This window comes from Lissotriton vulgaris, chromosome 2_1 (genome assembly GCF_964263255.1).
Source record: "Lissotriton vulgaris chromosome 2_1, aLisVul1.2, whole genome shotgun sequence".
In the NCBI taxonomy this organism is placed as follows: domain Eukaryota; kingdom Metazoa; phylum Chordata; class Amphibia; order Caudata; family Salamandridae; genus Lissotriton; species Lissotriton vulgaris.
In genome coordinates, this window is record NC_141687.1 from 770,777,522 (window position 1) to 770,803,030 (window position 25,509).

Here is a 25,509-nt window from a genome sequence, read left to right on the forward strand (position 1 = left end):
GAGCTGGACAGCATCCCTCGCATGAGGTAAACAGGAACCAGCTGAGCTGGAGTTCCAGCATGGATTGACCTCTCAGTGGCAGCGAAATGCTACTCTGTACAAGCAAAGGCTAGATGTTGTTTATATAATACCATCATCTATATTACCATGCTGAAGCCCTGGCCAGTTCGCTACTGTTTATTACACTTAGCCCTTGTACGGAATGTTCAAGGTGTTCTGGTACAGTGCCTACGAAATGGTAGCAAAACTTGGTTTGCAGAATAAACAGTGGCGGCTCGAATAGGGCATGCTGCAGGGCGGTGCAGAGGGGTTGGGGAGGGGCAGGAGGGGGTTGTAAACTCAGACATACGACGGAACGGAGGAAAGTAAGTAATTATTGCTTTCCTCCATTCCGTCTTATGTCCGAGTTTACTACTCCCTCCCTGCCCGTCCCCCCTCGCCCCACTGCCCCGCAGCACGCCCTATGCGAGCAGCCACTGAGAACAATATCCTGTAAGTGCACGCAAAAGAATGTGTATCTAATGTCATCATGTTCAGGGAGAGAAGGCAACTTTAGAACGTGAGCATTTAAAATGACGTTTCTTAACCGGACCTACTATAACCACGTGACAGTAGGCAAACTGTTGTTAGCAAATTTCAGCTTCTGAATATGGAAGACCTAAATTGCTTTTGCTGCACCAGAAGATGGTTCCAACACATCTTTGGTTTTTCACAGGGACATAACAGTATACTACAACAGTACATCAAAGTTTGCTTAATAAATTACTTTTCTGGCTATGTATTAGGTCTACATCTTATATATAGCTCTGCATTAGATTTTAACGGACAACTTGTATTTTAGGTGAACAGGGAAACAGTAAAAGAAGACTAGCAAATGCCCAGTCAACTGTGATTGTCAACCACAATACTACAGAGAAACTTTCAGAATCCACAGATGATGATGATGATGATGACGATGGTGATACAGACAGCGTTATTGATGAATGCGAGGTGAATGAAAAAGCACCCATTGAATTAATGGCAGAGGTATATACATTTAATTTCATTACTTTGCATATACGTTAACTTGATGTATGGATTCCCTGCTTAATTTGTTTACACTGGTGAAGAACTGGATTTCTTGATGAGACTAGGGAGTAATTCCCTTATCACTTGTACCAGATAACAGAAAATAATGTTATTGATTTGAAAAATATCAAATGTTCTGCTATTGTTGAGGATTGGTTAATGATTGGCACTGCATTTATTTTAATGACAGTCCGGTCCTGTGTCCTTTACAACTGTTGGTGTAATTGCTCATGCTTACACTGTGGGACCTATCCACAAACCTCATTTTTGTGTATATTTAGTAGTGCTTCAATAGTACTATTAAATTACAATAAAATGCTATTCACAAGCCTACAAGTGTAAATATCCACCTCCACATCTCCTAGCTTCTCTTTTTGGAAGAAGCGAGCACATGTACGTTTACTACGTAGTAGAAAATGTGGGAGGGATAAGGGGGAGTGGCTGGAAATAAAGGCATACATTCTACTAAATGGGAAGGGTTCAGATAGTGCCATGCACTCACCCACAAAAGAGTAAGTGCCTGATTTAGACATCAGCAGAGGAGAATACTCTGCAGTGCATGTGTGCGAGCGCGTGCACATCACACACCATTTGTCAGCCTGTGAGCCTTTCTCCGCATTCATGCTGGTTCACACTTCAAAGGAATCCGCTCCCACGCCCGCCTTCACGCAATGCCAGAGCTTGTTGATTACAAGCAACACCCCAGCTGCTTTGCCACCCCCTCCCTTCTAGCCCAGTCCTTGTTTCCCGTCACACCACCTTGCCTAGGCCTGACCGTTTGGTTTTTCCTATTGGCGAGTCTGTTACCTCGTGAAGGGTATGTTTTTGCGTGTTTTGGGCGAGGACATCACTTGACTGCACTGTATTAATCAATGGAGCCTGTACTTTTTTTCGGTTACAGATGCTTTTATTTATTGCGCTTCGTTTATTTATGAAGCCTTTACTTGTGTGCTAGTTGCCGGTATTTTACCCTTTTTTCTAACTGGCTCCGTATTGTTACTTTGAGGTAACAAAGTTATTAGTAGACGCTCTTTGTACATCCTTCATCAGCGCTTCAAGGACACTTTATTCAAAAACTGTCCTTTCTCATTATTAAATTTACGTACTACCAACAGTGCGGAGCGCACTATGCATTGCAACCTATAGGTCTTTTATTTTACTATTTATGTTGATGTATAGAGTATACTGCAAGTGATGTGCATTTATTGATATAGCAGCACTATAATATTAAATACCACAACTATTATGACCTGTACAGTTATGTCTGAGTGCAAACACAGAAGCAGTATACTTTTTAATGCCACACTGCACCTCACACACTGCACCCTCACACACTCCACCCTCACACACTCTGCACCCTCACACACTCTGCACCCTCACACCCTCTGCACCCTCACACACTGCACCCTCGCACACACTGAACCCTCACACACAATTACACTCTACTGAATACAACATACACTCCACACAATACCATTCAGTGCCACATAGTTACATGCTACATAATTACACTGTGCTCAATGCAACATAAACTCCAAATACCACTTGGTGCCACATAATTACACGCCACATAATTACACTGCACTCCATGCAACATACACTCCAAATACCACTCAGTGCCACATAATTACCTGTCACATAATTACATTGCACTCAATGCAACATACACTCCAAATACCACTCAGTGCCACATAATTACACTGCACTCAAAGCAACATACACTCCAAATACCACTCAGTGCCACATAATTACATGCCACATAATTAAACTGCACTCAATGCAACATACACTTCAAATATAACTTATTGCCACATAATTACACTGTACTCAATGCAACTTTCACTCCAAATACCACTCAGTGCCGCATAATTACACGCCACATAATTACACTGCACTCCATGCAACATACACTCCAAATACCACTCAGTGTCACATAGTAACACGCCACATAATTACACGCACTCCATGCAACATACACTCCAAATACAACTCAGTGTCACATAATTACACACCACATAATTTCACTGCACTCAATGCAACATACACTCCAAATGCCACTCAGTGCCACATAATTACATGCCACATAATTACACTCTACTGAATGCAACACACACGCCACACAATACCACTCAGTGCCACATAATGATATGCTACATAATTACACAGTGATCAATGCAACATACACTCCAGACAATACCACTCAGTGTCACATAATTATATCCTACATATTGACACTGCGTTCAACGCAACATACACTCCAAATACCACTCAGTGCCACATAATTACCCGTCACATAATTACACTGTACTCAATGCAACTTTCACTCCTAATACCACTCAGTACCACATAATTACACGCCACATAATTACACTGCACTCAATGCAACATACGCTCCAAATACCACTCAGTGCCACATAATTACACGCCACATAATTACACTGCACTCAATGCAACATACACTCCAAATACCACTCAGCGCCACATCATAATACGCCACATAATTAAAATCCACTGAAAGCAACATACACTTCCAATACCACTCAGTGCCACATAACTACACGCCACATAATTACACTGCACTCAATGCAACATACACTCCAAAAACCACTCAGTGCCACATAATTAAACACCACATAATTACACTGAACTCAATGCAACATACACTCCTAATACCACGCAGTGCCACATAGTTACACGCCACATAATTACACTGCACTCAATGCAACATACACTCCAAATACCACCCAGTGCCACATAATTACACACCCCATAATTACACTGCGCTCAATGCAACATACACTCCAAATACCACTCAGTGTCACATAATTATATGCTAACTATTTACGCTGCGCTCAGCGCAACATACACTCCAAATACCACTCAGTACCACATAATTACATGCCACATAATTACACTGCACTCAATGCAACATACACTCCGAATACCACTCAGTGCCACATAATTACACACCACATAATTACACTACACTCTATGCAACATACACTCCAAATACCACTCAGTGCCACATAATTACACTCCACATAATTCAACTGCTCTCCACATAATTCCACTGCACTCAACGCAACAATCACTCCAAATACCACTCAGTGCCACATAACTACACGCCCCATAATTACACTGCACCTCATGCAACATACACTCCAAATACCACTCAGTGCCACATAGTTACACGCCACATAATTATTCTGCACTCAATGCAACATGCACTCCAAATACCACTCAGTGCCACATAATAACACACCACATAATTAAACTCCACTCAATGCAACATACACTCCCAATACAACTCAGTGCCACATAACTACACGCCACATAATTACACTGCACTCAATGCAACATACACTCCAAAAACATCTCAGTGCCACATAATTACACGCCACATAATTGCACTCTACTGAATGCAACACACACTCCACACAATACTACTCAGGGCAACATAATTATATGCTACATAAGTACAATGCACTCAATGCAACATACACTCCAAACAATACCTCTCAGTGCCACATAATTACACGCCACAAAATTACACTTCACGTCATGCAACATACACTCCAAATACCGCACAGTGCCACATAATTGCACGCCACATAAATACACTGCACTCAATGCAACATACACTCCAAATACCACTCAGTGCCACATAATTACACTCCACATAATTACACTGCACTCAATGCAACATACACTCCAAATACCAATCAGTGCCACATAATTACCCGTCACATAATTACACTGCACTCAATGCAACATGCACTCCAAATACCACTCAGTACCACCAGACACGGCCCGTGCCGGGCATTATTCTGGGGCGGTGACATCAGGCAGGGGAGGGTCAGGGTGGTGGGATGTAAAATACAGGATAAGGACCATTAGAGGTAAGTGTCAAAGAAAAAAAAATCGTTGCCCACTCTGCATCGCCAAATGTGATGCAGCGTGGGCAACGAAATTCGTTTTTTTTTTTTTCGATACTTACCTCTAATGGTCCTTATCCTGTATTTTACATCCCCCCCACCCTGACCCTCCCCTGCCTGACTCCGGATCCAGACCCTGCGCTGTCTTCGGGCGTCATCGTCCCGAATACACACCCCGGTCCGGATCCAGCGTCAGACCGGCGCAACATACACTCCAAATACCACTCAGTACCACATAATTACATGCCACATAATTACACTGCACTCAATGCAACATACACTCCGAATACCACTCAGTGCCACATAATTACACACCACATAATTACACTACACTCTATGCAACATACACTCCAAATACCACTCAGTGCCACATAATTACACTCCACATAATTCAACTGCTCTCCACATAATTCCACTGCACTCAACGCAACAATCACTCCAAATACCACTCAGTGCCACATAACTACACGCCCCATAATTACACTGCACCTCATGCAACATACACTCCAAATACCACTCAGTGCCACATAGTTACACGCCACATAATTATTCTGCACTCAATGCAACATGCACTCCAAATACCACTCAGTGCCACATAATAACACACCACATAATTAAACTCCACTCAATGCAACATACACTCCCAATACAACTCAGTGCCACATAACTACACGCCACATAATTACACTGCACTCAATGCAACATACACTCCAAAAACATCTCAGTGCCACATAATTACACGCCACATAATTGCACTCTACTGAATGCAACACACACTCCACACAATACTACTCAGGGCAACATAATTATATGCTACATAAGTACAATGCACTCAATGCAACATACACTCCAAACAATACCTCTCAGTGCCACATAATTACACGCCACAAAATTACACTTCACGTCATGCAACATACACTCCAAATACCGCACAGTGCCACATAATTGCACGCCACATAATTACACTGCACTCAATGCAACATGCACTCCAAATACCACTCAGTACCACCAGACACGGCCCGTGCCGGGCATTATTCTGGGGCGGTGACATCAGGCAGGGGAGGGTCAGGGTGGTGGGATGTAAAATACAGGATAAGGACCATTAGAGGTAAGTGTCAAAGAAAAAAAAATCGTTGCCCACTCTGCATCGCCAAATGTGATGCAGCGTGGGCAACGAAATTCGTTTTTTTTTTTTTCGATACTTACCTCTAATGGTCCTTATCCTGTATTTTACATCCCCCCCACCCTGACCCTCCCCTGCCTGACTCCGGATCCAGACCCTGCGCTGTCTTCAGGCGTCATCGTCCCGAATACACACCCCGGTCCGGATCCAGCGTCAGACCGGCGCAGTCCGGCGCTGTCTTCGACACCGATAGGTGAGCCTTTCGCCGACGATCTGGCTCAATCATTTCTTCCTGACCTCCAGGAGATGGATGACGAGGGGGTTTGGGAGGGGTCTGAAGACCCTCTGGCACTGCAGTATCAATTAAGTCAGGACTGGGCGAACGAACTTGAGGATGTCAGTGGTCTGGACACTTCGCGCGACACTGGTTTTGTCTCCCCTCCTACCGTGGCTACGGAGGAGGGGGCTGCGTACAGTGTGGTGTTGACTCGGGTAGTCAAGGCCTTGGCTCTTGAGCTCCCTGTCGCGGCCGTGAGGACTAACCTCCTCACTGAGGTCCTCAAACCGCAGGCAAGCTCCTCGGAGCCTCTCCTGCCGTTCAACGAGGCCCTCACTGAGGTTCTGCTGGGTACCCTGGACCAAGCCCTCCACAGGCCTCTCTGTGGATAGGAACGTGGCCCGACGCCACCACCCGTCTCCGGGTGACCCCAATTTCCTGTCCGTTCACCCCACCCCCGAGAGCCTGGTGATCCAGGCCTCAACTTCCCAGACCGCATTCTCGACCGCCCCTCCGGATCGGGAATCCAAAAGGTATGACCAGTTTGGTAAGAAGCTGTTCTCATTAAGTTTGGGGTTGCGGTCTGTCAACTCCGCCTGCCTTTTGGGCCGTTATTCCCACTCCTTGTGGGATACGGTTGCGGAAGTGCTGCCGCAGTGCCCGGCGGAGGTCCAGGCAAAGCTAACCCAGGCCCATGCGGAGGGAAGAGACGCAGCACGATATTCCATTTGGTGCGAACTGGATACCACGGACTCACTAGGCAGGGCGATTGCAACGACGGTGGCGGTCCGCCGCCACGCCTGGCTGAGGTCCGCCAACTTTTCGGGTGATGTCCAAGCATCCCTTATGGACATGCCCTTTTGATGACCGTCGCCTTTTTGACGACAAGGCGGCCAGCGTGCTGGAACGTTTTAAGGACTCACGGGCTACGGCCAAGTCCTTAGGCCTCGGCCAACGCCAGCAGACTTCCGCCTTTCGTCCCTTTCATGGCCAAGGAAGGGGCGCCCTCTCACGTCCGGCTAGCCACAGACCGCAGAATCTACCTCAACGCAGACAAGGTAACCACCGTGGTAATGCCGTGGGACACAGGCAAGGCCAGTCCACACCCGCCCCCGCAGAATCTGCCTCAAAATTCTCCTGGTCCGAGTTTTCAGGCCCATTCGACGCCAATGGGGGGCAGGGTTCGTCATCACCTCCTCCACTGGCGCTCCATTACATCGGACAGATGGGTGCTGCAAATCGACCGAAGTGGCTACTCCCTCCCCTTCGAGGCGATCCCTCCAGCCATGCCACCGCAGTACCACCGCATGTCGGGGGATCATTTGCAACTTCTGCAGGAGGAAGTTACGGCCCTCTTGGCCAAGCGGGCCATTGAGCGCGTTCTTGGGCCAGAAGTAGGACCTGGTTGCTATTCCCACTACTTTCTGGTACCCAAGAAGGGCAAAGGGGGCCTACGCCCTATCTTGGATTTAAGGAGCGAGAACGGCTTCCTTCAGAAGGAGAGGTTCAAGATGCTGACTTTGGCTCAGATCCTAGCTGCCCTGGACCCAGGAAACTGGATATTAGTGTTGGACTTATAGGATGCGTATTTTCACATCCCCGTCCTGCCGGCCCACCGGTGTTACCTGCGGTTCACGGAAGGCCACGAGCACTTTCAGTTTACTGTGCTCCCCTTCGGCCTTACCAGCGCCCCACGGGTGTTCACGAAAGTTATGGCGGTGGTCGCAGTTTATCTGCGCAGATTAGGGGTTTCAGTCTTCCCCTATCTCGACGGTTAGTTGTTGAAGGCGGGCTCGCCCCACACAGTCGTTTCCAACCTCCAGACTTTGGCCGACCTTCTGCACTCTCTGGGGTTCTCCATCAACGTGCCAAAATCACACCTGTGTCCCTCTCAGAAGCTCCTCTTCATCGGAGCGGTTCTGGACTCAGCGCAGTTTCGGGGTTATCCCCGAACAGTGGGTTTGGGATATTCAGGCTCTGATTCCGCCTTTTTCCCGAGTGTAGGTCAGGTTGACGCTGCGGCTCCTGGGGCTGATGGCCTCCTGCATCCTTCTGGTCCATCACCCCAGGTGGCGGATGCGGGCTCTGCAGTGGGACCTGAAGTTTCAGTGGGCACAGCATCATGGCAACCTGTCTGTCCACGTCCGGATCTCGGAGGGCACTGCAAGACAGTTGCAGTGGTGGCTCACGAATCCCGATTGGGTCAGCGGCAGATCTCTCTCCCTACCCCAACCGGAGCACGTAGTGGTGAAGGATGCGTCCCTCCTGGGATGGTGGGCCATATGGGAGAGAGTGAGAGCAGAGGCCTCTGGTCTCCGGCGGAGTCCCGGCTCCACATCAACCTTCTGGAGCTTTGGGCGATCCGGCTTGCACTGAAGGTATTCCTGCCCTCTGTCCGGGGAAGTGTAGTGCAGGTGTTCACGGACAACACCACTTGTGCATGTGGCATTGCAACAAACAGGGCGGGGTGGGGTCGTGGACCCTTTGTCAGGAGGCTCTGCGCCTCTGGACATGGCTGGAACACCCGGGCGTCACCCTGGTGGTTCAACACTTGGCAGGTTACCTGAATGCCAGGGTGGACGAACTCAGCCGCAGGTGCATGATGGATCACGAATGGCGTCTGATCTCGGACGTGGCGCAAGGTCTCTTTCAGCAGTGGGGAGAGCCTAGGTTAGATCTATTCGCCACCAAAGAGAACTCGCAATGTCATCAGTTCTGCACGTTGGAATTTCCAAGGCGGCACTCGCTCGGAGAAGCTTTTCGTCGCGAGTGGAGCTGCGGTCTGTTGTACGCCTTTCCACCTATACCACTTCTGCCCAGAGTGCTGAAGAAGATCAGGCGAGACCGGGCCCAAGTCATCCTTGTGGCTCCAGACTGGGCACTGAGATACTGGTATCCCAAGCTACTCAGCAGGTCAGTCGATCCTCCGGTTCGTCTGCCTCTTCAGGAGGACCTTCTGTTGCAGCAGCAGGGGACGGTCCTCCACCCGAACCTGTCCAGCCTCCACCTCCATGCGTGGAGAATGGGCGGCGGCAGTTGAGGCCATTTGACTTGCCTCCTGAAGTATGTGATGTGATTCTGGCAGCCAGGCGTCCCTCCACGAAATCAGTGTACGCCTGCAGGTGGAACAAATTTGTGGCATAGTGCACAGCAAACCACTCGCCGAGCAATTCCGACGAGCCTTGTGACAGACGCTGCCTCTCCCTTGATGACTACGGACTTAAACTTTGAGGCCCGTTTTGACCGACATCGATTCTAGCTACCCCTCTACCCGAGACAACACAGTGTTTCAGGCAATTGATTAATTCATGAGGAGGCGCCTGCTTTTGACTCTACCCAATATTTAAGATTGGGACTGTAAATAGGAAAATAGTGTCACACGATTACCCATCGGCTAAAAAAACCCAAGAAGAATATAAAGACCACCTGGATAATTCTGCTGGAAACTTTAGGACTGAGTGTATGAGGAGTGGAAACTTGACCATTATCTCCCAGGAGGGATCACCTATGGGATCCCTATTGTCCCGCCCCCACCTGTCCTGATGAAGACTCGCATGGCCCAGGAATAAAATGACCGCTTGGCCGCTAGTCGAGTCGAAACGTCGACATTTCATTATCTAACCTGGACCACGGATTGTACCACCCTTGTAGATATAGTGCAGACAATTTTTGCCATCTGTTGTCTAGTAGTAATTAAGGAAACTATGCTGATTAATTGAAGTGACCAGGTTATATGGTTCCGGCCCTTTCTGGCTGGTGTCTAGTTTGAATTGCTTGAAGTATAATTTCTTAAATCTTTGTGATTCTTTTCTGTTCACCTCATCACGTTCACTTTCCTTTGACACCCTTTATTTGCTTTACTGCACGTTCTTAATACGGGACAATGCTTATAAAAAAGAGTACATAACATTGTGAATTGTGCTTTTGCTTAAAAAAATTGTGATAATAGATTCAAACAATAGATTAAAGTATTGTGTATATATCTTGAGTCTGTTGCTGTTGCCTAGTCTCTATCTCTTCTTTCATTAATTGAGTTGGGCGGTTAAAAATAACCTACGCCTTCTGATTTATAAAATTGTGATTTTTCATGTTCAAAAATAAGAGGTCTTGGACCACTGTTTGTTTATACTATAGTGCACAGCAAAGGCTGTGGATCCTCTTTCTGCCCCCCCCTTTCAGAGGTTCTCCTCTTCCTTCTTTCTCTTGCCCAGCAGGGCTCTGCTCTGGGCTATCTCTCTGCCATTTCTGCCTTCTTGAGGCTCCCTGATCAACCTTCTCTTTTCAAGTCCCCTATTGTTAACAGATTCTTGAAGGGCATCACGCACATGTTCCCTCCTGTTTCCTTCGTGATGCCTTAGTGGGACTTGAACCTTGTTCTTACATATCTGATGTGCGCTCCCTTCGAGCCACTTCACAATTGCCCTCTTAGTCTCTTGACCCTTAAGACTGCATTCCTGGTTGCCATCACCTCTGCCAGCCGAGTGAGTGAGCTCAAGGCTCTTTCTTCTAAGTTTCCTTTCCTTTCTGTCCATCCTGACAAAGTTGTATTGAAAACGCGTCCTTCTTTCCTGCCCAAGGTGGTTACAGCCTTTCACATTGGGCAGTCCATCACCTTGCCAACCTTCTTTCCGCCTCCGCATCCTTTCAAGGAGGAAGAGAGGCTCCACCGTCTGGACATAAAACGTGCGCTCTCTTTCTACCTTGATAGCACACGCCAGTTCCCGGTGGATGACCAGCTCTTTGTTGGTTACATGGGCGCTAAAAGGGACGAGCGGTACACAAACGGACCATCTCTCGGTGGGTCGTATTGTGTATCAAGGTATGCTATTCTTTGGCTCGAAAGGAGCTTCCTGTTGGACTGAGGGCCCATTCCATTTGGGCCACGGCGGCTACTACTGCCTTGGGTCGGGGAGTCCCCTTGCAGGACATCTGTCAGGCAGCTACGTGGGCCTTGCTGCACACGTTTGCAAGACACTCCTGTCTGGATAGCCAAGTCCAGAGAGATGGCTTTTTCGGCCTTTCCGTTTTTCATGACTTTCTGGTGTGATCTTGGTCCGCAGACCCACCACCGGGGTTGGTATTGCTGGGGTATCTATTCTAAGGTCAGGACTCTAACACTAACCTGTTTCTTTCAGATGCACAAGTTACTTACCTTAGGTAACAATATATCTGTAAGAAACAGTAGTTAGTGTTAGATTCCTTACCGCCCCACCCATCCTCCCCGTTCTGCAGAACGATATCTAGGGTTAAGGTATTTACCTTTGAGGGCCCTAGTTTTTTGGCACCAGTGTCGGTCTCTGGCATGGCTCTGCGTTCCTGGCGCGGAAAGCTATGTACAAGAACTGACATCCGCGCGCGAGGACAACATCTAAGAACTCCGACGACATCATTCCGGCGACCACGACGCCGACTACGAACGCGGAGCCGCAGACGACACCTACCAACGCGCAGGGGTACTGCTACGCAAAACTTTCCGGATTCAGTCTGACGCCTGGGGATATTCTAAGGAAAGGAATCTAACACTAACTACTGTTTCTTACCGAAGGTAAGTAACTTGTGCGTTCGTGTCACAGAAAAAGTTACAGTTCAAATAAAAAAAAAGCAAAGGGCATAGTTCTTCTGCCTCACGCAACACACACCGCTCGCTGCACATGCTAATCTCTTTTGAAGGTTTGCTTTGCATGCTTTTAATCACTCAGAGGTCAAAGTTAGTGTCCAGTGATGCGTATGCGGAGTGATGAGGAGGCTGGGGGCTGTTTACGGTATCTCAAAGACCAACAGTCATGTTCCTGCCACAATGCACGCTCATCGACTGGAAATTAAATGAGCCAGCTGATTCTGGCGGGCCACATTTTAACCTACTTTGAACCCGTGAAAGGCATCATTCAAAGCCTCTTCATTTATTTGTATTTTTTTTTTTAATTAAATGACTGCTTTTCGCTGGCTTACATTTTTGGTAGAGGCTTTAAACTGGAAGCTTGCTCATTGTCACTGACACGTTCCTCTAAAACTTTCCTAAAGTTATTCAGCGTCCGATGGGTTTTAAGTGACTAATAATGACTTAGAAGTGTTTAGTTATGCAGCACAATATTTGGCTTACAGACTACAGGGAGTATTTCACCTTCTGTTCCCTCTTCCTGTTGCTTATCCGTTTGTTTCCCCTCCCATCGTGCAAGTGAACCCAAAATGGCAAACGCCACTAACCATGCTTACACCATCTGCAAAGCGTGAAACCTAAAACTGCTCTGCAGGTGTCTAGAAGCAGGAGTTGCGTTACACCTAAGTCGGGAAATGTAGTTTGTGTGGTTTTATGCTCTGTGATGCAAACTATAATTTCCGTGGCTTCTTCTTTGTCGGGTCCACTTTTCTTCCCCAGATTTCAGAACTGTTGTCTTGTTCTGTTTACTTCCGTCTCGTCTGCAATGAAGAGCCCCCCCCCCCCCCCTCAACTCTTGTCCAACTTCCATAACCCGTCTGGATTCCCTTTCCAGTGGCTCCCACTAGTCGCCAATAAAAAGAAGATGGCTGGTGCAAGTGAGTTACTTATGACCTCAGCTGCCCTGTAAAATTGCAGCCAGTATATCACACGCCCAGTTCCCAACTGTCCGCCCCAAAAATCCTCTCCCCAACCATGCACATCAACCCTGACGGCTTCCTTAATTCCCAACATCCTGCGAACCTCCCTCCTGACCCCATTTGCTCTTAATTGCGTCCTCTGGGGATCCCAGCCCTGCCTTTCCACTCTCTCGACCTCCCGTCTCCCCCACCCTGAGGGTCCTCTCCCCCCCAGCCTCTTCTCGAGTCCAGTCCAATTTGTTACCTCTACAAAGCCCTTTTCCTTTCTAGCCCAATGTGTACCCTTGCCCCCTTCCAAGCCCCACTGCACCCCTGTCCCCACCCTCTTGCCCCATCAAGATCTCACACCCCATCCCTTTACACTCTCTGCTTCTTTACCTTCGTCCCCTCTTTGCTGCCTCGAGCCCTGGTTCCCTGCCCGTTCTCCCTCTCTTACTAACTCTATATCCCAACCCCTCTCCCTCTTCCACTCCCTACCCTGTGTAGCCCCCCTGTTCCCTTCATCCCCTGGCTCTACTCCTATTTGGACCTTCTGCTTCTCCCCCACGTTCTCACCTTTTCCTACCACCTTTGAATTCCCTTCGCCGTTATAAACCCCCATAGCCCCTCTTTACTCCTGCCTTTCCCTGCCACTACATATCTCCTGTTCCCCAAACAGCTCTAACCCCCGTCTGGGTCCTCTCCTTTCCACCCCTTCCTATGTCAGGGTCCACATCCTGCCCATTCCCCGTCGATTCCCCTCCCTCCACCCCAACCGGGCCCTGCAAAGCACTGCTCTACATTGATCTGTGTTTATGCAGCAAGCAGCATGAAAGAATACTGGGGAAACAACTAAGGGTGTTAATGCACCTACTGCAGAGACTTCTGTTTATTCCGCTGGTCACATATTTGAGAAATGCCCCTTCATCAGCAGTCTTCTTTTTATGCAGAGCCCCCTGGGGGCCAAATAACAAGAAATCCTGCTCCCCTCTCCAGCTCCTTGAAGACAAAACCTACTAAAATGTTTAAAGGCAGTGCATGGTGCTGGTGACTTTTCCACAATGTGGGGCGTAAAAGTTGGGGGTGAGTTTTACTCAGCGAGCAAGCAAACCCGACTGACACCCCGACTATCTATCTATCTATCTATCTATCTATCTATCTATCTATCTATCTATCTATCTATCTATCTATCTATCTATCTATCTATCTATCTATCTATCTATCGCCCTCTCTCTATAGATCGCCCTCTATCTATCGATCACCCTCTATCTATCGATCACCCTCTATGTATCGATCACCCTCACTCTTTCTATCGCCCTCACTCACTCTATCTAGCTATCTATCTATCTATTGATTGCCCTCACTCTATCTGTCTCTATCGCCCTCACTCTATCTATCTATCTATCTATCTATCTATCTATCTATCTATCTATCTATCTATCTATCTATCTATCTATCTATCTATCTATCTCTCTATCTATCTATCTATCTATCTATCTATCTATCTCTCTATCGATCGCCCTCACTCTTTCTATCCATCGCCCTCCCTCTATCTATCGTCCTCCCTCTATCGCCCTCCCTCTATCTATCGCCCTCACTCTATCTATCTATCTATCGCATCACCATAGCATCACTCAGCACCACCACAGCATCACTCAGGGGCACCACAACATCACTATGAGCTACCACAGCATCAATGAACGTCACAGCATCACTCGTCGCCACCACAACATCACTCAGCGCAACTACAGCATCAATCTGTGCAACCATTCAACAACAACTGGTTCAAATATGTTCTCTCAATGTTTCAAGCTTGATTACAAATGTCACAAAAAGATGTTAATATTTCACTTCGGTTCTTGGATTTTCGTCACAATAAAATACACTGAACATAATCTTCACAAAAGTTTAAGCTATTGCCATTATAAATTACAATAACTTTTATTTAAGTATTAATTATAAAAAAAAGCAATTGTTATTTGTAATATCAATACATCTAAGTCACATAAATACAACACATATTGCATTACAAATGCTATAGGTGCCACATTTGCGTAAGTTATAACTATTAGCATTGTAAATGACAAAGCCATTAATTTCGCTATTTTCAAAACCAACACATAAATAAAAAAATTGTCATTTACAATACCAATAGCTCAAACTTTACTAAAGCGAGGCCTATTGCATTGCAAATGCTTGTTCTATCTGTGACTGGTTTTTATAATAGCTGCACCTCTTCAACTTTTGAATGTACCCTGTTTATTATTTTGTGACTGTTAACCATGCTTCCTAGGGGCCTCTGGAATTCTGGTTGTACTTCATACAGTGTTGTCTGGTAACATATCCGTGCTTCCTGAGATAAGAACTCCTACAGCATTCTCTCCTTGTTTACCCATACTTTCAAGGTTCGGCCCACTGCCACTCTAGGGTGGACTCCAACAGTGTTCACTTGCAGCTTAAATGTGCTTACGGACAATTGGGTTCTGTACAGTATTTCCTGTTGCTTAGCTGTTCCTCTAGGGGTTGAACCATTGACACTACTGGAAGGGTTATGTACAATATCATCTGAATGTTTATTTGAGCTTCCCTGGTTCAGTATCTTTTCCAGTTTAACAGATGCAGCCATGCATTGGACTTCAGAACTCTCTGGCTTCTTAACCATGCTCAAGGGGTGGGCTTCTGCTATTCTGGCGAGCAATCCACCCAGCTCTACAGCTGCTTAACTGTGGTTCAAGGTTGGGCCACTATCACTCCTGGGCGGATCCACTTAGCATATTTGAAAGAGCACTAACTAGCTTGATATCCATCCGAGCACTTCACCGCCCTTTCAGAGGCATAAGGGCCATATAAAAGTGTTAATGAAATGAAACATAGTACAGTAGCACAGAAAGATACGCAGTGAGTGAAAGGACACGATTTTTCAAACCTTACATCTGTACAATGGTAAAACTGAGAACAAAGTGAAGGTATGCTTGATTCTTGCTATTTTTCAAGAGGGAATAAATCACACTTTTCTAGGGTATGTGTATTTAATGTGCTGTCTGAGACATGCACTCAAAAAATGCTTGGAATGTTGGCAGGGACGTAGGTTCAGGGGGGTGTATGGGGTGGGACACCCCCCTAATAATTATTTGGTCAGTCTTGGTCTGTTAGTGTCAATAGGATTGGCTGTCTGAATCAACAGTAACAAGTCACTGTTGCTGCAGACTGGGTAGAGGTGGGCAGCCAACATATTTGCAGAATGGAGCCAGAACCAAGCAAGGTCGGGCTCTAATTTATTTCATTGTGTACAAGCTGAGCGATGACCATATTTGACCTCTAAAATAATGCAACAACATCAAATAAAAATATGATGAAGTTGGTTTCAAAAGCATTTCTTTAACATGTGGGTGTGTTTTACCTTTATACTTCAGATTATGCCACTTCTTTGAGAGGCATTTGATAAAGATGGTAGCTTTAAAACAAACTTAGAAATAATCATGCCCCTCCTCCCCCATGACAATGCCACTAGAGATTTCAGAGACTATTCAATTGTGTCCACCCCTTATGTATCTTAGATTCTTATTCTAGATGGAACATTATGGTCTGTTGAATCAAACAAAAGCAGCTTTAAAACTGAACTGATGAATTCAGGCTTTTGAAGTAGCCTTCATTTACGTTAATGAAGGAAACAGAGACTCACTGAAGTACAATATTACCATATTTGCCAAGGATCACACAATTTGTTCAAAGAGGGACGCCGGGATTGACCCCATATTTTCTGGTTTCACTCTGTGCAAATCAGCTACTAGATTAGTTATTTTTCTCTTGCCCTTATTACATTCAAATATCACTACATTGTTGATAATTCTTGGTGCGTGGTAGTAGAATGTGAGAACAGGCAGACGCCACATGAAAACTCCGCTCATTTTGGGCTATAGAGTCCAAGAGGACCTCCAGATAAGCTAGAGCCAGGCATCTGGCTTGGGAATTCAGTAGTTCGCCCACCTGTCAAAATAGCTTAGAATTGCACAGTGCCTTACAAACATGTGTGTGATACGCAGGTGGGGTCGATGGCATGGTTTTGATTGGACCCCTGCCCGTCACTTACTCAGCATCACTGTGTACAGGGCGATAAGTGGGTCGCATACTGCCAAGTCTCAGATGCGGCAATAATTTTTAAAAAATTACATTCATCCATATGGTGTGCTAAATTCATGTCCTTTACAGGAAAATACAATGCTTGAGATCCCAACATCCACTGTAGAAAGCCTTGAGATAATCCATAACAGCGAAGCAGTCCCTGTTTACATTACATTTTAACTTCATCATCATCATTATCCTTTATTCCGGTTCAATTGAACCATAAAGGGTACAAGAAAAACTTTATTTTAAAATGGAATTAAAGCGTTCAGGTTCATAGAAAAAGAACAGCATGTGAGATTACAGTGCAATTACAATAACAGCTACAAACCGCAAAACAATGCTTTGGCAAGGATACAATCAAATACTATTCAAATTTATTTCGTAATCCCTAAGAGTATTTGTTTTTTTCTCCGTATATGATGTAGTGTTTCTGTAGGTTTTTCTTGCAACATATGTCTCTTGAATCGAGTCACCTCCAGGCGTCTGGGTGAGCCGATTGTGGGTGAGTGTTCAAAACGAGACAGGAGTGAGAGCTCCTTGGATGAATCTGAAGGCAGGGAGCATTTCTCACAGTGCCTGTCAGTTTGTCATAAAGGTGATAAGACTTAATGCTAATGCAAACCTTGGCCTCTCTGCAGAGCCAACTTAGCTTGTGGCAAAGTGTGTGAGGAGGTATACAGCAGTCAAAATATTGACCTACTACATTCACAAACGCTTAGAATGGTGTCAAATATACCCACATAGGGTCAGATTTACTAACCTTTCGCACGATTCAGTGTAGCATGGCAACTTGCTGTGCTGTGTGAAAGGGAGAGAACAGAAATGTGTTCTTCTGCTCTCTCATAGCACTGGTGCACTTTAAGCAGCTTAGCGCCAATGCCAGCCCCCCAGCACCACAGCGCAAGGGTGTCTGTGTTAGAAGCAGGGCCGGACTGGGAACTGAGAGCAGCCCTGGCAAATATTGGCAGACCAGCCCCCGTCCGGCGCATAGCGAGTGAGTGCCGCGAGCGAGCCCGACCACTATTAGGGGGGTTTGGAAAAAGACAGACCAAAATGGTGAATTTTACAGCACATTTTTCATTACATATTCAATTGTATCAACTTTCAAAGCACAGTAAATAGTAGATGATGACCTTTAAGATCACCAGGTTACCCAGCCAGTCACATGTACCCATAGTCATTCTTTCACAGAGCACCAAAAATAGACATGAGCACACAGGCCACTGAGGCCAGAAACTGTGGAAATGTCACACATAACCACCTAGGCACTGAGGGCAGAAACTGTAAAAATATCACACATAAGCATCTGATAACTAGCACCTAGGGCACAGAGGCCAGAAACTATGGAAACGTCACACCCAGGCCTGGTCACACCAGGCCAGAAAGCACAGAAATGTGAGACATAAGCACCCAGGCCAGTAAGCATGGCCATGTCACACATGACATGAGCCTCCAAGTCACTGAGCCAGAAACTACGGAAATAGCACACATAAGCACCCAGGCCAGAAAGCATGGAAACGTCACACATAAGCACCCAGGCTGCCAGAAGGCATGGAAATATCTCACATGGCACCCTAGCCAGAAAGTATGAAATATTCACAGAAAGGCACCCAGGCTAGTGGCACTGGAACACTTTTCAGAGTGTGGGTGCTGCCATCAATGTTGCCTGGACATCACTCAAGTCATGGGATTGTAAAAAAAATTCAAGAATCACACAAAGAACAAGGGTAGCAATTCAGCCTTGCCTATTCCGGGACATATAAAACTTAAAAATATATGCCAAACCATTTAAATACACTATACTCTGCATACTGCACCCTGCCTTATGGAAAGGGCTTGCGCTAGTGGTGACATCCTAGTGATGAATGTAGTAAAAGGTAATATTTTTAGGCCTGGCAAAAGGTTACTTTTGCCAGGTCAAAATGGCAGTTTTATAACTGCACAGGCAGACTGCAATGACAGGCCCTGGCCTTGACACATGTTTAAATAGGCTACTTACGTAGGTGGCACAATAAGTGTTGCAGGCCCACTAGTAGCATTTAATTTACATTCCGTGTCAGCATTATAGTGGAAAATGTAAAGGCCAGCCACGCCCACCACCTCGCTCCGCCCTCATTGCAAGTGCGACATTAATATCTCTTCCCTCAGCTTGAGAGCTGACCTTGGAAAACATTTCAACCTGACACTATGGCAGAGGTTCGCCACAGATTTCATATAGATTGCCCAGCCTGCAGACTTTATTCCACTTTCAAATGGTCTCTTCTGCTGGTTTTGATAAAATCACTTACATTTAAACCTTGTACTTCCTTGAGGCTCAGTGAGTTAAGCGCAGGGCCCGGCCCTCACTGAGGGAGGGAGGGCCATGGCCCGGGGCAGGCTACAATTTTCTGGCACTTACTGTCGCCGCCACAACCTGCTAGAAACCCCTCAGTGGATGCCTTGTGACACGTAATGGATTAAATGCTGCGCCCATGGAAAAACAGTGCTAGGAGTAAGTTAACTGTCGCCTTTGGCATGTGTAAGCCTTGTGTGCCATCTCAACCCATTCTTCTTGGCCTCCCCTTGCTATATTCAGTGCCCCGTGCCCCTTAGGCCAGATCCTTTATTTAAAAACAAAACCCAAAATGGAGAATAAAATGTGAAATAAATATCAACCCGTCCCTTCAGTTTCCTGTATGTGCGTGACTCACTCAAATCTATGTCAGTTTTCATACAGAGCCAAGATTTCTTGTATGATTGGAATATTTCCCAGGCATATTGCCAGTGCACGTTACACAGGCATGTTACAGGCAGAGGCGACCTCCTACTGGGTGCATGTTACAGGCAGAGGCGGCCTCCTACAGCAGGGCCATGTTACAGGCAGAAGCGGCCTCCTACAGGACAAGAAGGCATATTACAGGCAGTCGGCAGAGGCGGGCTCCTTCAGGGTAGGCGGTGGCCTGTCAGCGTGCTCCGCCTGTAGGCCTGGCTCCAACTTTCACAGAAAGAGAAGTACATTGTTGGAAGAAGCTTCAGTGGTGCCTCCTCCTGCGCTGCAGTCGGCGCCGAGAAGCACGGTCCCTGTAACAACAGCACTAACTAAGTACAAACGATTTCGGGTCTGTGCTGTGGAGGGCCATATCATAACATTAAAAGTTTTCTACCCACACACGGAGGGCTGGTGCCCAGCAGCAGAGGCCTGCAATCAGAAAGGAACCTCATCTCCCAACAGGCCTTTACATGCAACACAGATGGGTTTCACTCTCTGGGGGCCCCCAGACCTGGAACTCACTGTAGCCAGACTTCAGGGCAGAATCAAACACACTGTCTAGGGAACAAAAGAGGACCCCTGAAAAGAAATTAGGGAGGCGGCACACTGATCAAGGGCAAACTCTGTGAGGTTGTCTAAAGCCCTGGGAAGGAAGAGCAGTCAAGTAGGTTGGTGCCTTCTCTTGATTTGTGAGAGCAGTGCAAGTACAGCAAACAGAATCCAATATGGACGATTGGGGCATCACTTGAAGCAGTACTGGAATGTGCAGACAAACAAAAGCATGCATCAGGAGCAGAAATGCATTCTCATGCTCCAGTGTAGCATATTACTTAGTCATTTATAAATAAAACTAAATAGGTCCACGGCTTCCAGTACAGATTCATTGGGGGGTCCATGGAAATCAAAAGATTAAAAACCTCTGCTCCAGGGTTCCAATTCTGATTGAGTGCTCTCTACACTTATTCCTCATATTGGATAATATATGACTCCAAAGCACTGTTTTATGTGCTTCTCAGAGAACTACCCTGGATTCCAGTGAGCCCACGTCTCCCTGAAATTACCAGTTGGTCTTTTCCAGCAGTTTCCACACCAACTTCTCTTTTTCTGCTCCTAAGTAGTAAGCTTCCAAGGTAGCATAAATGGTGGAATGCTGCACTGTTCCTGTTGCATGTATGTGGTTGTCTTTAAGCTTATTTGAGCAAATGGTTAGTGATAAAATATCACAACCCTACCGATCGCACAGCAATCCTTGTCTTAACTTCTCTTCTAATTTTAAAGAACTTTACTATGCTCTTTTCAGGATTTATTCATGGAATTTTCATATTTATTCAGTTAATTTCATTTGATATTAAGAACACTATTCAGAATTAAATCATGAATTTTAAAGTTCAATTGTAATTTTTCAACATTACATTTGATTATACAGTTGTATTGTATTTCACACAAGTATAATTGACATTTTACGGCGATTGTTGCTGTAGTTGGCCCGTTGCATTTCGGGAGCAAAGAGCAAAGTAAAGTTCTTTAAAATTAGAAGAGGAGTTAAGACAAGGATTGCTGTGCGATCGGTAGGGTTGTGATATTTTATCACTAACCATTTGCTCAAATAACTATTATACCTAGGGACAGGCAGCCCTATGATACCAAACAGCACGCCAAAGGAGGAAAAATTTGACAAAACCAATTAATAGACAACCACGAGAGACAATTAAGAAAGGAGTGCCTGTGGCCACAATTTGTTGTCTTTAAGCTTATGCCTGGCAACTGGCAGTGTGAAAATATACATAAGCCTTGATTATGACCTGTGTTCATTTGAGCAGGGATACTGCCTCTCTCTTATCTATTCTCAACATGGCCTTGCACTAGTGAAGAGAGATATTCCATCCTGTTCAAACTCTTCATTGCCATTCTGTCTATACCTCATCCATAACCATATTAGAACCCCTTCTACTAAAAAGATTTCACAGTGCATCTGCATAAGGAACGATTATACTTTCAATAACCTGCAATTCCAGCCTCCGATGAGTCAAACCCAATCTGTACCCCATCATGTTGGCCTTCTACTGCAGCATCACAACCTTGGAGCGGGATCATGGAAGTCGATTTTTATCCATTTGGAGTTACTGGTACACACCTACAAGGCCCTCCACGGCCAAGGACCAGCCTGCATCAGCCACCGCCTGAAGTACCACCATCACTCTAGACATCTGCGCTGTCTCCCTCGCCCTCACTCACACACCCCTCATCTGTCAAAGCCACAGCAGAGGATACTCCTTCTCCTACCTTGCCGCCAAATCCTTAAATGTCCTTCTCCTCCACCTCTAAACGACACCCTGTCTTTTGGTAGTCAGAAAGGGACCCAAGACCTTGCTCTGTGACTGATCGTAGAAGGATCCTAGGATACCCTCTTGTGTGAATAGCCACACTCTACAAATCCTGACAGATTTTTTTTTTGCAGATTTATATAGCGCGAACGGGACCTGAAGGTATTGGAGTGCTTTACTTGAGCACCAGTTACGTTACACAAGGACACACTCATTTTTGGTAGGCACAGGGAGATTAAGTGATATGCCCAGAATCACAGGGAGCAGAGACGTGGCTCAAACCTGGTTCCCCAGCTCCAAAGTCGGCAGCTCTGGCCGTTAGGGCAAGCCACAACCTCGGCAGTGCCCCTGGAGCCAGGTGAGAATCCTGCATGCACCAGGTATCTATATCCAGCAAATGGCAATTGCACTGCATCAAGTCAGTATCTGGGAGACATGCCACACCAATGCTGGACTACCAACCCTCACTTAATTAGGTAGCATGGACCTCTGACATTCCATGACAGGTGTTTTAGGGGACATCCCTCTGACAACATTCAAATATGGACATCACCACTCTCTTTCAAGTCAGAGTTAATATGTCCAAGCACCCCCACTCCTGCCTTTAAGCAATGATACGTGAAACAATCCATTAACTTCCATCCACCGTTCTTGCGCCATGAGCAACAAACACCCTACCTCCACACCACATGTAGTGCCTGTAGCACCAACATTAGAACCTTCGGAACAGGCAGCATGAACTCTCATGCCATTTGATCAGCAGCAGTAGGAACGCCCCCACCAAAGTTGTAGTCACACTTCAATTTACCCTGCCCACATCCGCTGCTTAACCATGTGTGTTGGTTTAAAATGTTTAATCATTCCGCAGAGCAGTGGAGAATTCATGGACAACATTCAGACGTTAAAGTGTACTTATCAATTCCTGTTTTATTTTCCTTCTGACAAGGACACAAAAGATACTGTGCGCCCCTGTAGTCATCTGTGCTACAGTTAAGAGGCCAGAGGTGTATATGCATCTCCCCCGCTTTCCAACACAAATCTAACTAGAGATGTTTGGCATGTACACGTTTCACAATTTCTCAATAGGTTGTGTTTGTCTGAAAAACGCCTTTTCATTTTAAATATACATTCTCCCTTTCTTTGATGTTCATTTCCTGCCTCTCCTTTGTACTGCACACAGTTTATGATACTAGGTACCAGCAAATTCAGGTGGAAAATTATGCATTTTATGACTAATGGATCTTCCAACTCTCTATTAAAAAAATTAGGGTATTTAACTGTACCAATTACAGAAACAGTTCTTAAAATTTCATTTGGCCGGATATTTGAAAGGAAGTATTTCTATCATACTCAGCTCTATTACCAGGCTGATAGTGAAAATGCTGCAGGAAAATATGGCAACCTATACAAATAAATAGTTCAATCACTCAGCCACAGGGTATGCTGTGCCTTTAAGCCCTTCACTTAGGGGCCACAGGGAGGCATATGGCAGACCTTTGTGCATTCACCCGATCTGACTTTGAGTAAGGGAAGCATTTGTCCCTTGAATAAATCCACGGGCCGGGCCGGAATTAAAAGCAATTAAAGCTTGATTAGGCCCCGGCCCGGCCCGGCCCGTGGATTTATTCAAGGGGACAAACGCTTCCCTTACTCAAAGTCGACTTTGATTCCCCCGGTCATGATGCCCCCAGAGACAGTGCCAGGCAAATTAATTAATTGATCAGAATCATTCACCTGTGGGCGCCACTGCGCCAGGTGACAGCCAGCAGACACGGCCCGGGGCAGGCTACAAATAATTAAATGACGGGGTCAGGGCCTCAGTCTCCAGGCTCCACTCCAGCATCTTGTCGTCTAACACTCTGGCCTCCTCTGCCTCGCAGTCAAGCGCCCTTTTTTTCCGCGGCCCCAATGCGATTGCGCAGGTTCACCCCTGACCAGGCCCACTGACTCCAGACCCCAGGCCCCACCCCAAGGGTCAATGACGCGCAGCGCAGACGTAAGGCAGAGGCTAAAGACTCAGTGCATGGTGCTGTGCAGCCAGTGCCACCACCCAGTGGATTTTTTAAATAAATATAAATTATAGTGCTAGCAGACAGATGGTGCGTGCAGCACCATCAGGCAGCAGCTGCATTTTATGCACAGAGTTGAGTGCGTGTTTGCTGCTCGGTGACGCCAGGGTCCAAATCGGCCCCAGGAACAAAACCGGCCCCCTGCCACAAAAAAACCGGCCCCCACCCCTTCCAGCCTACCGGGGGATTGCCCGGTGCCCGGAGTTGTCAGTCCGGCCCTGGTTAGAAGGAAAATTGTTTTTGGGCTGGAAGCGATACCGCCTGCACAAAAACAATCTCTCGTGGCATTTTCCTCTTTCTACTTGGGCGCAAAGTTGAAGTTGACATAGAAAGAGGAAATAATTTGGAGAAAAAAATATTTTACTCCTCGTTATGCCATCCCCTTTTGAGGCTTAGCGATTTCATGCAATCCCAGGTTTGCAAGCCTTTGTAAATCTGGGATTGCATGGAATCCATGGGTGGATTTCATGGGAACGCCCATGTTCTACCCATGGAACACCTCCCAGAATGAAATGTAACACAAAGAAGCGCAAACCGCTGCATTGTGTGACATTTATTTTACAAAGCTACGTAAGGCGTCTCAAATCTCCCTTGCGTGGCTTTGTAAATATCTACTAGCATTTTGCATCATGGATGCACCACATATATTATGCCTTCATATATTTAAATTTGTGATAGATACCATCTCTATAATTTCTATTAAAAGGTAGCAACAATGAGGGATCACGTTTCATTGTTGTGTAGCTCACCATAGTGTACATAGGTTTTATAGTCCAGGTTGCTTCACACTTTCCTTTCTTGTAGTTTTAGGTGCCTTATGTCATTACACACTGCTAGGTACTCTGCAGCATTTTGTGCTGTTTTGCAACTTTCACGTAGCCTGTTGCCCCTGATTCCTTTCTTCTACGAAGCATAATCTTCAGTAGGGCCTGGACTACTAGAAGACCTGCTCTCGCTTTCCACCCTTTGTGCTGGTGTATTGACGTTAGCTATGGGCTTATGCGAGCCTGCTCTCCAGGGCCTCACTCGTCAATTTACTTCTCAGATAAATGGGGGCAGAGTGGACAACATAGTCCAGGCTATCCCATAGAGGCTCTATGCTGGATGGCCTTACTTTTCCAAATAACGGAAAACTAACGCCCTAACACTGTTCATAATGCCTGTCCAGTGGCAAAAGTTCACGCTATTCTTTTTAGTTGGGTACATTTCGTTGCTTGTTGGGAAACCTCAGACTCACACCCCACCTAACATTATTGACTAGGTTACACCCCTGAATGTTGGGTG

General features: G+C 46.2%; 1 protein-coding gene across 3 annotated transcripts in view; it reads left to right on the top strand.

The window, feature by feature from the left end:
* ERICH2 (glutamate rich 2) overlaps positions 1 to 25,509 on the top strand; it is a 406,715-nt gene that overhangs the window by 303,732 nt on the left and 77,474 nt on the right. For all 3 annotated transcript variants that reach the window (XM_086958687.1, XM_086958688.1, XM_086958689.1), the window contains one exon: positions 842 to 1,026. In XM_086958687.1, the coding sequence (XP_086814813.1) occupies positions 842 to 1,026 (185 nt within the window). The remainder of the gene's footprint in view (positions 1 to 841; positions 1,027 to 25,509) is intronic.